Source organism: Schistocerca serialis, chromosome 2, assembly GCF_023864345.2.
Source record: "Schistocerca serialis cubense isolate TAMUIC-IGC-003099 chromosome 2, iqSchSeri2.2, whole genome shotgun sequence".
Taxonomy (NCBI): domain Eukaryota; kingdom Metazoa; phylum Arthropoda; class Insecta; order Orthoptera; family Acrididae; genus Schistocerca; species Schistocerca serialis.
The window spans coordinates 763,664,117-763,679,486 of NC_064639.1; the positions used below are offsets into that span (position 1 = coordinate 763,664,117).

General features: G+C 40.3%; 1 protein-coding gene across 1 annotated transcript in view; it reads left to right on the plus strand.

Moving 5' to 3' along the window:
• The window catches only part of LOC126457982 (WD repeat-containing protein 13-like), an 89,403-nt gene that overhangs the window by 31,894 nt on the left and 42,139 nt on the right, over nucleotides 1-15,370 (plus strand). The window contains exons 7-8 of the mRNA XM_050094743.1: nucleotides 4,956-5,099; nucleotides 6,705-6,883. Of these exons, the coding sequence (XP_049950700.1) occupies nucleotides 4,956-5,099; nucleotides 6,705-6,883 (323 nt within the window). The remainder of the gene's footprint in view (nucleotides 1-4,955; nucleotides 5,100-6,704; nucleotides 6,884-15,370) is intronic.

Sequence of the window (15,370 nt, forward strand, 5' to 3'; positions counted from 1 at the left end):
TATCCTTACAACATATTCTCCCCTCCCGTAATTATTCCAGCCTTAACTTACATCTACATCTACATTTATACTCCGCAAGCCACCCAACGGTGTGTGGCAGAGGGCACTTTACATGCCATGGTCATTACCTCCCTTTTCTGTTCCAGTCGCGTATGGTTCGCGAGAAGAACGACTGTCTGAAAGCCTCCGTACGCGCTCGAATCTCTCTAATTTTACATTCGTGATCTCCTCGGGAGGTATAAGTAGGGGGAAGTAATAGATTCGATACCTCATCCAGAAACTCACCCTCTCGAAACCTGGCGAGCAACCTACACCACGATGCAGAGCGCCTCTCTTGCAGAGTCTGCCACTTGAGTTTGCTAAACATATCCGTAACGCTATCACGGTTACCAAATAACCCTATGACGAAATGCGCCGCTCTTCTTTGGATCTTCTCTATCTCCTCCGTCAACCCTATCTGGTACGGATCCCACACTGATGAGCGATACTCAAGTATAGGTCGAACGAGTGTTTTGTAAGCCACCTCCTTTGTTGATGGACTACATTTTCTAAGGACTCTCCCAATGAATCTCAACCTGGCACCCGCCTTACCAACAATTAATTTTATATGAGCATTCCACTTCAAATCGTTCCGCACGCATACTCCCAGATATTTTACAGAAGTAACTGTTACCAGTGTTTGTTCCGCTATCATATAATCATACAATAAAGGATCCTTCTTTCTATGTATTCGCAATACATTACATTTGTCTATGTTAAGGGTCAGTTGCCACTCCCTGCACCAAGTGCCTATCCGCTGCAGATCTTCCTGCATTTCGCTACAATTTCCTAATGCTGCAACTTCTCTGTATACTACAGCATCATCCGTGAGAAGCCGCATGGAACTTCTGACACTATCTACTAGGTCATTTGTATATATTGTGAAAAGCAATGGTCCCATAACACTCCCCTGTGGCACGCCAGAGGTTACTTTAACGTCTGTAGACGTCTCCCCATTGATAACAACATGCTGTGTTCTGTTTGCTAAAAACTCATCAATCCAGCCACACATCTGGTCTGATATTCCGTAGGCTCTTACTTTGTTTATCAGGCGACAGTGCGGAACTGTATCAAACGCCTTCCAGAAGTCAAGGAAAATAGCATCTACCTGGGAGCCTGTATCTAATATTTTCTGGGTCTCATGAACAAATAGTGAGTTGGGTCTCACACGATCGCTGTTTCCGGAATCCATGTTGATTCCTACAGAGTAGATTCTGGGTTTCCAAAAACGACATGATACGCGAGCAAAAAACATGTTCTAAAATTCTACAACAGATCAACGTCAGAGATATACGTCTATAGTTTTGCGCATCTGCTCGATGACCCTTCTTGAAGACTGGGACTACCTGTGCTCTTTTCCAATCATTTGGAACCTTCCGTTCCTCTAGAGACTTGTGGTGCACGGCTGTTAGAAGGGGGGCAAATTCTTTCGCGTACTCTGTGGAGAATCGAATTGGTATCCCGTCAGGTCCAGTGGACTTTCCTCTGTTGAGTGATTCCAGTTGCTTTTCTATTCCTTGGACACTTATTCGATGTCAGCCATTTTTTTGTTTGTGCGAGGATTTAGAGAAGGAACTGCAGTGCGCTCTTCCTCTGTGAAACAGCTTTGGATAATGCTGCAACTTCTCTGTATACTACAGCATCATCCGTGAGAAGCCGCATGGAACTTCTGACACTATCTACTAGGTCATTTGTATATATTGTGAAAAGCAATGGTCCCATAACACTCCCCTGTGGCACGCCAGAGGTTACTTTAACGTCTGTAGACGTCTCCCCATTGATAACAACATGCTGTGTTCTGTTTGCTAAAAACTCATCAATCCAGCCACACATCTGGTCTGATATTCCGTAGGCTCTTACTTTGTTTATCAGGCGACAGTGCAGAACTGTATCAAACGCCTTCCAGAAGTCAAGGAAAATAGCATCTACCTGGGAGCCTGTATCTAATATTTTCTGGGTCTCATGAACAAATAGTGAGTTGGGTCTCACACGATCGCTGTTTCCGGAATCCATGTTGATTCCTACAGAGTAGATTCTGGGTTTCCAAAAACGACATGATACGCGAGCAAAAAACATGTTCTAAAATTCTACAACAGATCAACGTCAGAGATATACGTCTATAGTTTTGCGCATCTGCTCGATGACCCTTCTTGAAGACTGGGACTACCTGTGCTCTTTTCCAATCATTTGGAACCTTCCGTTCCTCTAGAGACTTGTGGTACACGGCTGTTAGAAGGGGGGCAAATTCTTTCGCGTACTCTGTGGAGAATCGAATTGGTATCCCGTCAGGTCCAGTGGACTTTCCTCTGTTGAGTGATTCCAGTTGCTTTTCTATTCCTTGGACACTTATTTCGATGTCAGCCATTTTTTTGTTTGTGCGAGGATTTAGAGAAGGAACTGCAGTGCGCTCTTCCTCTGTGAAACAGCTTTGGACAAAGGTGTTTAGTATTTCAGCTTTAAGCGTGTCATCCTCTGTTTCAATGCCATCATCACCCCGGAGTGTGATTACTTTCGAATTCACTGAACGCTTCACGCATAGCCCTCCTTACGCTAACTTTGACATCATTTAGCTTCTGTTTGTCTGAGAGGTTTTGGCTGCGTTTACGCTTGGAGTGAAGCTCTCTTTGCTTTCGCAGTAGTTTACTAACTTTGTTGTTGAACCACGGTGGGTTTTTCCCGTCCCTCACAGTTTTACTCGGCACGTACCTGTCTAAAACGTATTTTACGATTGCCTTGAACTTTTTCCATAAACACTCAACATTGTCAGTGTCGGAACAGAAATTTTTGTTTTGATCTGTTAGGTAGTCTGAAATCTGCCTTCTATTACTCTTGCTAAACAGATAAACCTTCCTCCCTTTTTTTATATTCCTATTAACTTCCATATTCAGGGATGCTGCAACGGCCTTGTGATCACTGATTCCCTGTTCGGCACTTACAGAGTCGAAAAGTTCGGGTCTGTTTGTTATCAGTAGGTCCAAGATGTTATCTCCACGAGTCGGTTCTCTGTTTAATTGCTCGAGGTAATTTTCGGATAGTGCACTCAGTATAATGTCACTCGATGCTGTGTCCCTATCACCCATCCTAAACATCAGAGTGTCCCAGTCTATATCTGGTAAATTGAAATCTCCACCTAAGACTATAACATGCTGAGAAAATTTATGTGAAATGTATTCCAAATTTTCTCTCAGTTGTTCTGCCACTAATGCTGCTGAGTCGGGAGGTCGGTAAAAGGAGCCAACTATTAACCTAGCTCGGTTGTTGAGTGTAACCTCCACCCATAATAATTCACAGGAGCGAGGTGGTGCAGTGGTTAGCACACTGGACTCGCATTCGGGATGACAATGGTTCAATACCGCGTCTGGCCGTCCTGATTTAGGTTTTCCGTGATTTCCCTAAATCGCTCCAGGCAAATGCTGGGATGGTTCCTTTGAAAGGGCACGGCCGATTTCCTTCCCCGTCCTTCCCTAATCCCGTGAGACCGATGACCTCGCTGTCTGGTCTCCGACCTCAAAACAATCCTACTCAAGTACCTAAAACAAAGCAGCAGCAGCCTTAACTTATGGTAACGTACTGTCCCCACACCCTCTACTGAATAGTGTCCACCCGCAACCCCCCCTCTATCCCCTTTCTCATCCACCCTGTTAATTTACAGCCCTCTGCCAATGCATCTGCTCATCTGTTCCTGCTCCTCTCCTTTTTTTTTTGCTCTTTTTTTCCCCACCTCCGTGCCCCACAACCTCTCGATGCTGTGTCTGTTGACATTCCAGGCCCTGCACACTCCACCAGACAGCATTTGTGTCTCTCCCCACCCGTAGATCATCCCTTCCCGTTCCCCTTCTCCCTCCCATTACCCTTCTCCTTCCCCGGATCCTCTAGATTGCTGTTTGCATCCCACATGATGCTGCATTCTGGCCCGAGATGCTGGAGTTGGCTCTCACATGTGCTTGAGGTGTGCTTGCTTGTGTGTGTGTGAATGGTGTGTGTCTCTCTTTTGCTGATGAAGACTGTGGCTGAAAGCTGTATGTAAGTGTCTGTTAATTGTGCCTGTCTTCAACTTGACATGTCTTCTTTATGGTAAGCAGCAATTTGTATTTTCCTTTATTGGTAATATGTGTGTATATAGACAAAACAATCTTATATCATTTAACATCATGGTTAGTTTCAGGAGTGTCAGTCACAACCTTAAAATGTCAAAGTGTCCAAGCAATTTAAGGTGGAACAACCTCTTAAATCTCGCCATGGGAAGGTCATTGCTAGACTCATATTTATTGGAGGCATCCTACAGATATGTAATTCACATACAGAAGAGGACAATGATTCTTGTTTGACCAGTTCTCAAGCATTTTTCATCACTCTAGGACATTTACCAATTGGACTGCAGCTACATCTGCAGCCATACTCTACAAGCAGTGTGAAGTGCTTGGCAGGGAGCACTTCCCAATGTACCATATACTGTATTAGGGCTTAGGGAATTAGTACGATCAAAGGAATCAAAATAATTCTGAAATTCTTGGGAGGATTTTCAGTTACTGATGACTGAAAATGGATATAATTGGTTCTAGGGATATTGCAGTTTTTCATTTCTGAACACTGTTTACTGTGATTAAAAGTGAATCATCAGAAAGTTGGAAGAGATGCTGTATTCTGATTCAGACAAAGACATGATATCTTTAATTAGATTTAAAAATTTGCAAATCCAGTCATTTCTTATATATATTTGTCCATTATTTCATGGCTGTGGATTGCTCATCATTATATCCTGTGTGTGTGTGTGTGTGTGTGTGTGTGTGTGTGTGTGTGTGTGTGTGTGTGTGTGTGTGTGTGCGCGTGCGTGCGTGCGTGCGCACGCGCGCTCGCGCACTAGAGCATTCATTCCATCAGTGACATACAGAAATTTTTCTTAATAAAATCTTTAGGCTGGTAATTCACGAGGTATGATGGAGGTACTGAATGTATCAACAGGCATCTATCCAAGAGGTGGTAGCAGCAAGCTAGGAGGCAAAGTCTTAGGATTGGCATTTGATTCCAGTGGACAGATGCTTTGGGCGGGAAATGACAAGGTATACTAATAAATGCTCTTAATGTTCAATGTACAAAGTATATCCTATGTTCCTTACCTGCTTTATTACCTTCCATGAGCCTCACTCTCCTCATGTAATTTTGGTATGCGGTCCTTACCCATGCCATTCACAATTTAAGTACATTCAGCGTATCATGCGATGTAGTTTGCTTGTCCTATTGAGCAGTGGATTCTGTGGCACTTCTGTTCTGTCAACAATCTGTTACAATTATAAGGCAGCATTTTGTAAAGACGTTTCTTCAAGGGCTGTCTGTGAATGTAGGTTATAGTTGCAGATTTTTTTTCCCACTAATATACCAGCTTCAGTCACAATATTTTATTCTCCTACATAAGTCCAATGTGTTTTGGAACAACAATGCAGTTTTATTAAAGGAATTTTTTTGCATTACATCTGTTTCAGTTTAGTGCTTGTGATAAGATGGAACAGTCTTATGTCCAAAAACGTTGATGTAGTCCCTGAAAATGGAGTGGTAGCTCCAAAATGCATTAGACTTAAACAGGAAACTAAAGACAGCATATTACTAGCAAAAATATTCATAAACTGTTAGGCCACTTTTACATAAATTGTGTGTTTGATCCTAAAGTCCTAATCTTTTCTATCAACCACCTTACATTATCATTTGTTGTTTTCTGTACCTGTTGTTCCAGAATCTAAAATGTCAAGAGGAACACATACATACCAACTGCCAAAATGGACCAATTACAGCTTGGCCAACAGACACAAATGTAATCAGTAGTGTGGGGGGAACAGACAAAAAACCTCTAACTTTCAGAACTTCAAAACTAGTTCCTATGTCAGGTGGAAAGGATAAGTAAAGATTTATAGGTTACTGAAGGTTTGTGGTCTTGTACTGTGGATAACATAAACAGTCCACAGTTGATGCACAAATCTGTGTTCTGTAGATGGCGATAATGCTGTAATATAATTTGCAGTATACAAAAGCTGACAAACATCAAGTCTACAAGATGTTCTTCCCTACTCTAACAAGGCTTTTCTGTATTGTCTGCCCACTTATACTATTCTTTGTTTTGTCCTTTGTTTTTGGTTTGGCTTTGTATCATAACGTAAGTTTTATTCTGTTCATTGCTTTGTATTCTAACTTAGAAAATTCTGTAATACAATGATGAGAATAATTTTTTAATGTCCATATTCCTTGTCTCCTCTGTGTCTCTGTGGTCAGATATCTTTTATTTGGTGTTGTTTAGAAATCTGTTAACTAGCATTAAGCATTCTCATTTCAGAAATTCAAATATTGCCATTCCCTTTATTTATATTCCCTTGTTTGTTGGTGAGCGACAACCTTGTCCCCCCTCACTCTCCCCCCCTTTCCAATCTCATATCTGAGTGTTCCATCCTCCTCTCATATTGTCTTTCGTTTCCCCCTTTCTACAATGAGTGTCTAATAATTAACCATTTCTTAAACTCAACATAATGAGCATTAATATTTATTTTCAAGTGTAATTGTAATCATATTATAATTTTGCTCCTGTCTTGTGAGTGTAGCGTTATTAAACCATTTATTATGTGTATGATAGCTTTATGTAACATTGTATTGCAAATTTATGTTGGTGTGTGCTTTCACAGGGTGTGATAGTATCTTTCTTGTTTGAACTGGCTACTGGTCGTTTGAGTAAATGTCGTCGTATTGTGGTAGCAGAGAATTGCCCTATAACTTGCATTTCATGGCGAGCATGGATCAGTCGGGAAGCGAGAGATCCAACACTTCTTGTCAACTGTGCTGCAAATGTTGTTTGCCTTTTCAGGTATTTGCATACAATTTTAATTATGAGATTGATAACTTCTTGAATAGCTTCTCTTCTGCATAAAATTAGAATGTACACTTAAAAATTGATTGTCACTAGCACTTATGTACATATCCTTCTCAGAGAAACATTCTCATTTCACTGATAAAATAACGAAGCCATTTTTATTAAAATTCTATTTCTTTCATAGTTGTTTTTACAGACACTATTGTTCATTTTACAGGCCATAATGGATAAAACTAAATTAAACTTCCCATGCTAATAGTTATGAGCACTCAGAACACCATAATGAACTCAGTAAGCTAACAGTTAGTTAAAAATAAAAAAAAAATAACTTTTTTTGCAAAAATCATTAATTGCATTTTTGGTTTGAACAAATAAAGATTCTCAAACATCAAAGATGTCTAGCAACTAGTATGATCCAGTCTACTTGAGCCCAGTAAATGCTTTCTATCACTTGCAATTGCTGCCAGGTTATATACATTGTTTATTGTTACTAAAATGCATGGAACAATGTTTTGTCAATGTGGAGTGACACACACATTAGAATTGCTTATAAACATCACAAAAAATTCTGATAATATAATCATTATTCCATCCTGGATTTTCCAATGTTTGAAAATACCTAAAAAAAATGTTGAAGTTTCAAGCAGTACAGCATCCAATAGCTGAAGATGGTTATTGGTGCAAACTCTGGCTGCTGATATTTTTTAGATGGTTTAGTAAAAAATATTTAGATCTGGGCTCGTCTTAGTTTCTTCAGGCAGTCTCTGAAAATCTAGACATTGTTTATCACATGAAGGAGGGACAGGTACTTCACATTAATATTAGTGACTTTTTGTTCTGTTCCTATATTATATACACTAATCTTTCACCTCATTGTCATAGCTTCTATGGTAGGTAGACAATAGAATCAGCAGAACTGTTAATTGATATTCCTCTGAGTTCTCTCATTTACCCAAAAGGTTTTTGTTGGCAAGTAAGCTAGATTGTCTACCTCAAAACTGGAAGAGTTATTTCATTGCCTGTTGGTTTCACCTAAACTCTCAAGTAGACATTTTATGTGTGAGTGCCTAAGCCTGACTAGGTAGTTTTCCCCTGTAGAGGCTGGCACCCTTGCACCACATTCCTTGTTCTTGCACAAAAGCAGTTGTGTGTAGGTTTTTATGTATAAATTGAAATCAAAACATATTAGGAATGGATAAAATATACTAATGCAGCAGATTGTATTGTATTTTCACCTACTTGCAGACCATTTTCTTTGTGAAGTATTTTAAAAGATGGTACAGCACATAAAAGAACTATGTGTCTTACACCATTAAGATGTTCACTTTGATAGCTTAGTGGTGAGTGCACTGACTGCCATTCAAAGGACCTTGGTTTTATTTGCACTACTGCCAGGGATTTTTCTTTGGTGGGAGGGTTGGGATTGTGTGCACTTCACCTTGTGATGCCAGTTGAGGAGCTTCTTGACTGAGTAGTAAGGACTCCAGGTCACTAAAACTGACAACTGCCAGGAGAGCAGTATTCTGAACCTTACGTCACTCTGTACTGCATCCAGTGATTTCATTGGCAGTGTGTGATAAGGTGATCAGGTGGTACTGATACATCTGCCAGGGTCTGTGGATGGGTTTACTTTTCTTTAAAAACATTAAGATGTCCATGTGAAGTTCATTTTTCGTTCTATATCCACAAATCATTGTGAGTTATGAAACCAACTGGGAGGTATGAAGCTGACTCCATAGTAGTTGGATCTGTCAGAAATGGCAACAGGAAACCTTTGTTGTGCTTCGTGAAACATTTGGTAGAATATTATAACACAAGTCACTGATGGTATTTAAGATGGACGGCCAACAAATGATCTTGCAGTGCAAAGAGAGAGTTTATTTTTCACAGAGACTAATCATGAATTCCATTTTGTTTTTTCCATCACCAATTTTTTTCCAGAGAACATAGGCATTGAAACATGCAACCTCCAAGAAAAGGCAGAAAAAGCTCTCGTAGGATGTTTTAGTCCGTCTTCCTGTATGGCATACCTATGACGACTTGTCTTTTGCATGGCGCCATTCTTATAATTGATTTCAACAAATAAATTGTCATGGAGTGTGCTGATGATTTTGACATTTTTATTGCAATTGTATTTTATCAACAATATACAGGGTGATTCTTATTAACATTAAAAAACCCAATGTGACATAGATGATGCTGAGACAAGTAATTTAATATGACACATGGGGTCGTAAATGCTGGGAAATACTTCAGACGTGAATGATAAATGTTGAACATGTGACGTCACTTGATGACATACCTTGCCACATGTGCGGTGGTTGAGCCTATTGGTCTGTCACATCTGGTCATCCCAACCCAAGTCAAGTATTCTGGTTGACAAGACTCTGGGGCTACGCGCGCTACTTTAGTGTATGGGGCTCAGGGTTTGAGTCTTGCATCTGGCTGGTTGTATTTTTTCATTGTGTTTAGACAATTGGGTGTTTACATTGAGATAAGATTTTCCTATATTATTTACTGGTCGTGTAGTCTATGGTGGTTTATTGCAAGTACAGTACAACAAACCCTACCGTATCATGTTACAAATAAATGAGTATAAACTTCTAAATTGTGTCATTACTAGTAAGTAACTTAAGATTTCTGTACTAAATAATATTGTAAACAAAAAAGAAGGAACAAATGGGAAGAAACACAAAATAAGAAAAGCTTTTGTTTGGTTATAGGGAGGACAATAATTTTGTAACTCTTATGTTTACAACAATCAAATTTATAAAAGGTGTTTGAAATTTGTACTGTTTGCTTGAATGCAAGTATTGCATTTCTGGATCATCTCTTCAAGCTTATTCTCAAAAATACTCTCCATATTTCGGATCTCTGCAGCGGCAATGGCTGTGTGGGTCATAAGGTCCATTTGGGAGGTGAGCTGTAAACTAGCTCCTCCATGTGACAAAATCTAGTGGGTTTAAGTATAGAGATCTTGCTGGCCAGCAATTTGGTCCTTGTCACCCAATGCACGTATCTGCATACACCTGCTTTCAGTACCTTCCTGTTGTGGTGGCATAGTGTGGTGGAGCTCCATCCTGCTGTAGCCACATGTTTGCTCTTGCTGTCAGAGGAATATCTTCAAGTGGCTGTGGCAGAACCTTCCTTAAAAAGACTGAGTAATATGGCCATTTAAATTATTGGGTAAAATTTGTGGTCCTATTGTTTGGTTTAGAATTGAGTTTTTCGTAACACCACTGTTATATAAAACATTCTCGGACTACTTTCCGCATAAATACACGATAAAACCTCAAGCTTTCAATGATTATCTCCATTGTCTTTGTCGAGAACAACTAACGGTCTAAACTGTTGCTGTGTTGGCCATACGTAATCCACAAATAGATTGTGACTGGTCAGTAATTATATACTGCTCTGTCACAGATGGTGTCAATGCCTGTGCTACTGGTGCCCCCTCCCCCCACCGTACATGCGTAAACATTACGATGAACACCTCTGCCTTTTCTTTCCATGGAGAGTTCGCTGTCATGGTTGAAGTTCTTCTCACACATTCACATTATTTCTACAGCCTCTTTAATTACAGAATCCGGGTATATAGGACCCTGGGAAACACCTTTCATTTTGTCAAACAATAGGTTTTGTTTGTTTGTGCAGTTTTGCTCAACAACTGCAGATTTCTTCAGTTATCGATTTTTTAATATGCTATTAATGTTCTGCACAGCATTCAGAAATTGTATGATGGACTGACCAATGTAATTGCTTCTGCACCCACAAGAGTTGTTATAAATCTCAAGGATACAAGATGCAGTGTCTGCTTTATCTTCTTAGGAGGTCGGAAAATAGATCTTATACCTTGTCTTCCAAGGAGTCTGCCTATTTTGCTGGATGTAACGCCACAGAAAGGAAACAATACAATTGGTGGCTCATCACATGAATGTTCAACATATTCACATTCACATTTTCTTTTCTTTTCTTTTCTTATGTGGACTTCGTGTCACGTGAACCATAGCCATTCTTTTGGAACACAAACTTCAGATAATTAATTTCAGAATCAAGTGGTCCTTGTCAGAAATAGTTTTTCCTCTGTGTACCAATGTATTTAAAACTGCTGTCTTCTGGACTGGACGATGAGGACTCCGGGCTCTGGGACTGTTGTCATCTCATAAAATGGCATGCACTGTCATTGGCTTGTTGGACAAGAAGATGAAGGCACTGTTTCAGCCCTTAATAAAGTATTAAATTTCACTCATATACCACACACTGTACCTGTCATGGATCTCATTAGTGGAGTGGAAAAGGCAGTGTAACATCTCTCACGAGACGACACCGACGAGGCAAGACTTACCACCAGTCACATTTTAACCTCAGCCAGGCCACCCAAATCTAACATCAGCAGAGCAGAGAGAGAGAGGATGGTGGTGGTGGGTAGTGTTTAACGTCCCGTTGACAACAAGGTCATTAGAGACGGAGCGCAAGCTCGGGTTAGGGAAGGATTGGGAAGGAAATCGGCCGTGCCCTTTCAAAGGAACCATCCCGGCATTTGCCTGAAACGATTTAGGGAAATCACGGAAAACCTAAATCAGGATGGCCGGAGACGGGATTGAACCGTCGTCCTCCCGAATGCGAGTCCAGTGTGCTAACCACTGGAGAGAGAGGAGCTCCATACATTGTGGGAAGGTGACGAGCTTGTAGTACTTACGACTGAGAAGGGAAATGTGATGGTTGTTCATAATACTATTGAATATCACAACAAAGTGGTATCATTGTTAGAGGATAGCACTTACAAATACCTAAAATGGGACCCAAATCTGTCACACCGCAAAAAATGGTTGAGCTTCTGAAGAATTCTGGTCTACCACAGGATGTCATGAAAAATATTAGAACATGAACTCTGGTCTACCACAGAATGTCATGAAAAATGTTAGAACATGGACTCCTAGACCGTCCAGGCTGTACAGATTACTTAAGTCTACAAGAAAGGTATTATGTTGAGACCAATTGTGTGTGCCATTGACTCTCCTACCTATAGGCTAGCCAGATATTTAACTGAGATAATGACTGTATCTGGTTGCTGCTCAGATATATCTTGAGAAATTTAACCAGATTACAGTTGGCCCAAACAATATTTTAGTCATCCTGTATGTTGTCTCACTATTTACAAAACTTCCTGTGAAGGGCACATGGTAACTGCTGGCAGAGCATTTTCCTCGTGAAACAGTTAAGTTGTTGCAACATTAAAGTTGTTCCAACATGCTATGATGACCACCTACTTCTTGTATGGCAGTAAATTTTATGGAGTAATGGATGGAATGTCTATGGGTTTTCTATTGTTTTCAGCAGTGGCCAACTTTTTTGTGGAACATTTTGAGGAATGTGTGTTAAATTTGGCTACGTTTCATCCACCTTCATTGTATTCCAATGTTGACAACATATTTATATTCCGATCACACAACATAGAAGCTCTTGAGCACTTCCACAAATACATGAACAGCTTTCACCCAAACACCAATTTCTCTGTCGACATAGAGAAAGAAGGATTCTTAGATGTTTTGGTACAATGAAAGTCAGATGGACATGTCGGCCACTCAGTATACCACAAGCCAATGTACACTGATTTATATCTTAGCACCCAGAGTTCTCATCATCCAACCCATAAGAAAGGAGTTTTAAATACATTGGTGTGCAGAGGCTGATTCTGACGAGGACCACTTGGATTTCAAAATTAATATTCTGAAGTATGTGTTCCAAAAGAACAGTTTTGGTTCATGTTATATGAAGTTAACATTCTACAAGAAAAGAAAATGTGAAAGTTTTGAACATTCATGTGATGCCCCACCAGATGTGTTGCAGAACTACGTCCAGCAAAATACACTATGTGATCAAAAGTATCTGGTACCTCTAAAAACATTTGTTTTTCATATTAGGTGGATTGTGTTGCCACCTACTGCCAGGTACTCCATATCAGTGACCTCAGTAGTCATTAGACATTGTGAGAGGGCAGAATAAGGTGCTCCGCGGAACTCACGGACTTCGAATGTGGTCAGGCGATTGGGTGTCACTTGTGTCATACATCTGTACGTGAGATTCCCCCACTCCTAGATATCCCCTGGTCCACTGTTTCCAATGTGATAGTGAAGTGGAAACATGAAGGGACACTTACAGCACAAAAGTGTACAGACAGACCTTGTCTGTTGACTGACAGAGAGACGATTACACAGGAATTCCAAACTGCAAGCCCATTAAATGTAAATCATTTCATCTTAGTCTTGTATTACTGCTGCCACAAGCACTACTGTATCAAACTGCAAGCTCATTAAATGTAAATCAATTCATCATAGTCTTGTATTACTGCTACCATGAGCACTACTATATCACATTGGATAATGCAAGAATGAAAACAGAATAGCCTAGTGGAGTGATTTGCAGCACAGGATCGACAAACCCAACCACTGCACATGCGGCAAGTGAGGTATGTGATCTGGTGATGTCATGTTCAACATTTGTCATCAACTTTTGTGGTGTTTCCTGACATTTGCGATCCCATGTGTCTACATCAGTTCATGTGTTTTTTAACATTAATAAGAATCAGCCTGTATATTTTCTCCTTTATCCAGTTTTTATTTTTTTTATGAATCAAGGAAACTCTTTTCTGTCTTTCAGCATAGCGATGTATATTATAATGCCATACTGCCGTCAGAAGGCTTTTCATCTATTTCACTTTTCTCATTGTTTATATCTTTAAACTTCCAGAGCTGACAAGGAGGTGTTATCATTTTTTTGAATGCAGCCATTGTACCTGTGAAACAGAAAGATGACTTCTTTTTACTTACTGAGCAGGGTGGTGCAATGGTTAGCACATGACTGGCATTCGGCAGGATGACAACTCAAATACCTGCCCGGCCATCTGGATTTAGGTTTTCCGAGATTTCCCTAAATCTCTCCAGGCAAGTGCTGGGGTGGTTATTTTGAAAAGTGCATAACTGATTTCCTTCCCTCATGCTTTTGTAATCCGAGCTTGTGCTCCATTTCTAATGACAGCACTGTCAACAGGACGTTAAACTCTAATCTTCCTACCTTCCATTCTTTTGGCCATTGTAAAAGGTCACTCATTGGCAAACACTGTGAAAGCAACTAATATATGTAATTGAAGCAACTCATGTAAGAAACCATAGACTCAAATGAAAATACATTGTGCTAACTGATGATCACTACAGCCTAGTGAAGTAAGTATTAACTGACAGTAATGTAAGATCATCAGGCCTGTAATTTATTGCTCCCAGTGGCTAGAAGTCAAAGAATGCTACAGACACAAATATCCATTCAAGCCACTGTGAATGAACAAACTATAGATGTATAAATGTTTTCTGTCCACTGGAAGTGTTCAATAAGTTAATTAAACTCATGTGAAAAGTATAAGCACATTAGTTATATTGTCACATTGTAACCACATTCAAGCCCAAATCCGAAAGCAAGGTCATGAGAAACATGCAAAACTGAAGTAAGCACTGAAAGCACATTTATTGTGAGCACCAATGTACGGTCAGGACAGAACTGAGCTCCTTGATGGGAAGTGCTGCCATTTACACAGACATTTAATATTCCGGAATGTACAAACAACACAAAGATAAGAAACTTCAAGAACCTTCTAGGAATAATAAAAGCTAATAACAGATAATTGTGAATGGTCAGGTTTGAACTGGTGACCTGGAGCATGTCAGCCAGTGGGCCTAGCCACTGTGCCACACTGCATGCACTACAGCTTGCAGTATTGCTCCATTTTGTGGAGAAACAGTGACTTGCTGTTTCCTAAGTTCTCATTGGAGCTGACTGGAGCACCATGGATATAGAGCTTGTCAGTGGTCCTGTGCATGGCATTGTTATTGGATCCTCACTTTCTGATCATGTTATTATATCCTATCCACAATGATGATTACCAAAGATAGCCCTTCCCATCGAAGCTTCCCTGTCATTGACCAGGTCTTCAGTTGGCTTGAATGAAAAGCTTCCACTACCTGTCTGTGCTTCGGAGCTATAGTAGGGCTGCATATGGATGACATGTATGACATCTCTACACTTATTCATGAAGGGTCTTAATCCTCTACTTTCAACAGGCAACATAGGATGTGAATATCCCAGAGTATCACTTTAGTAACTTTTCTGATTGTCCCACTTTGTGCTCAGCTGTAGTAATCCATACCATGTCTCCCAAGCTGTATCTCACTGATTGGTGCTTGGTGTGGCAGTGCTCTCGGTCTTTCTCTTGGGTGTCCAGGTTTATTAAGCAACTGTCATCCTCCTCCAATCCTGATGAGGAGTCGTTTCATGTAGTCATCCCAAGTATCATCTGGTTGAAACAGGAACAATGTATACATTATCCTTTAATTCTTGTGACCATGGAGCAAAAAGAATGATGGGAAGCCTTTAGTGTCCTGCTTCATTAGATTGTATACAAATGTCATGGTGAGGTGGGCAGTATTGTAT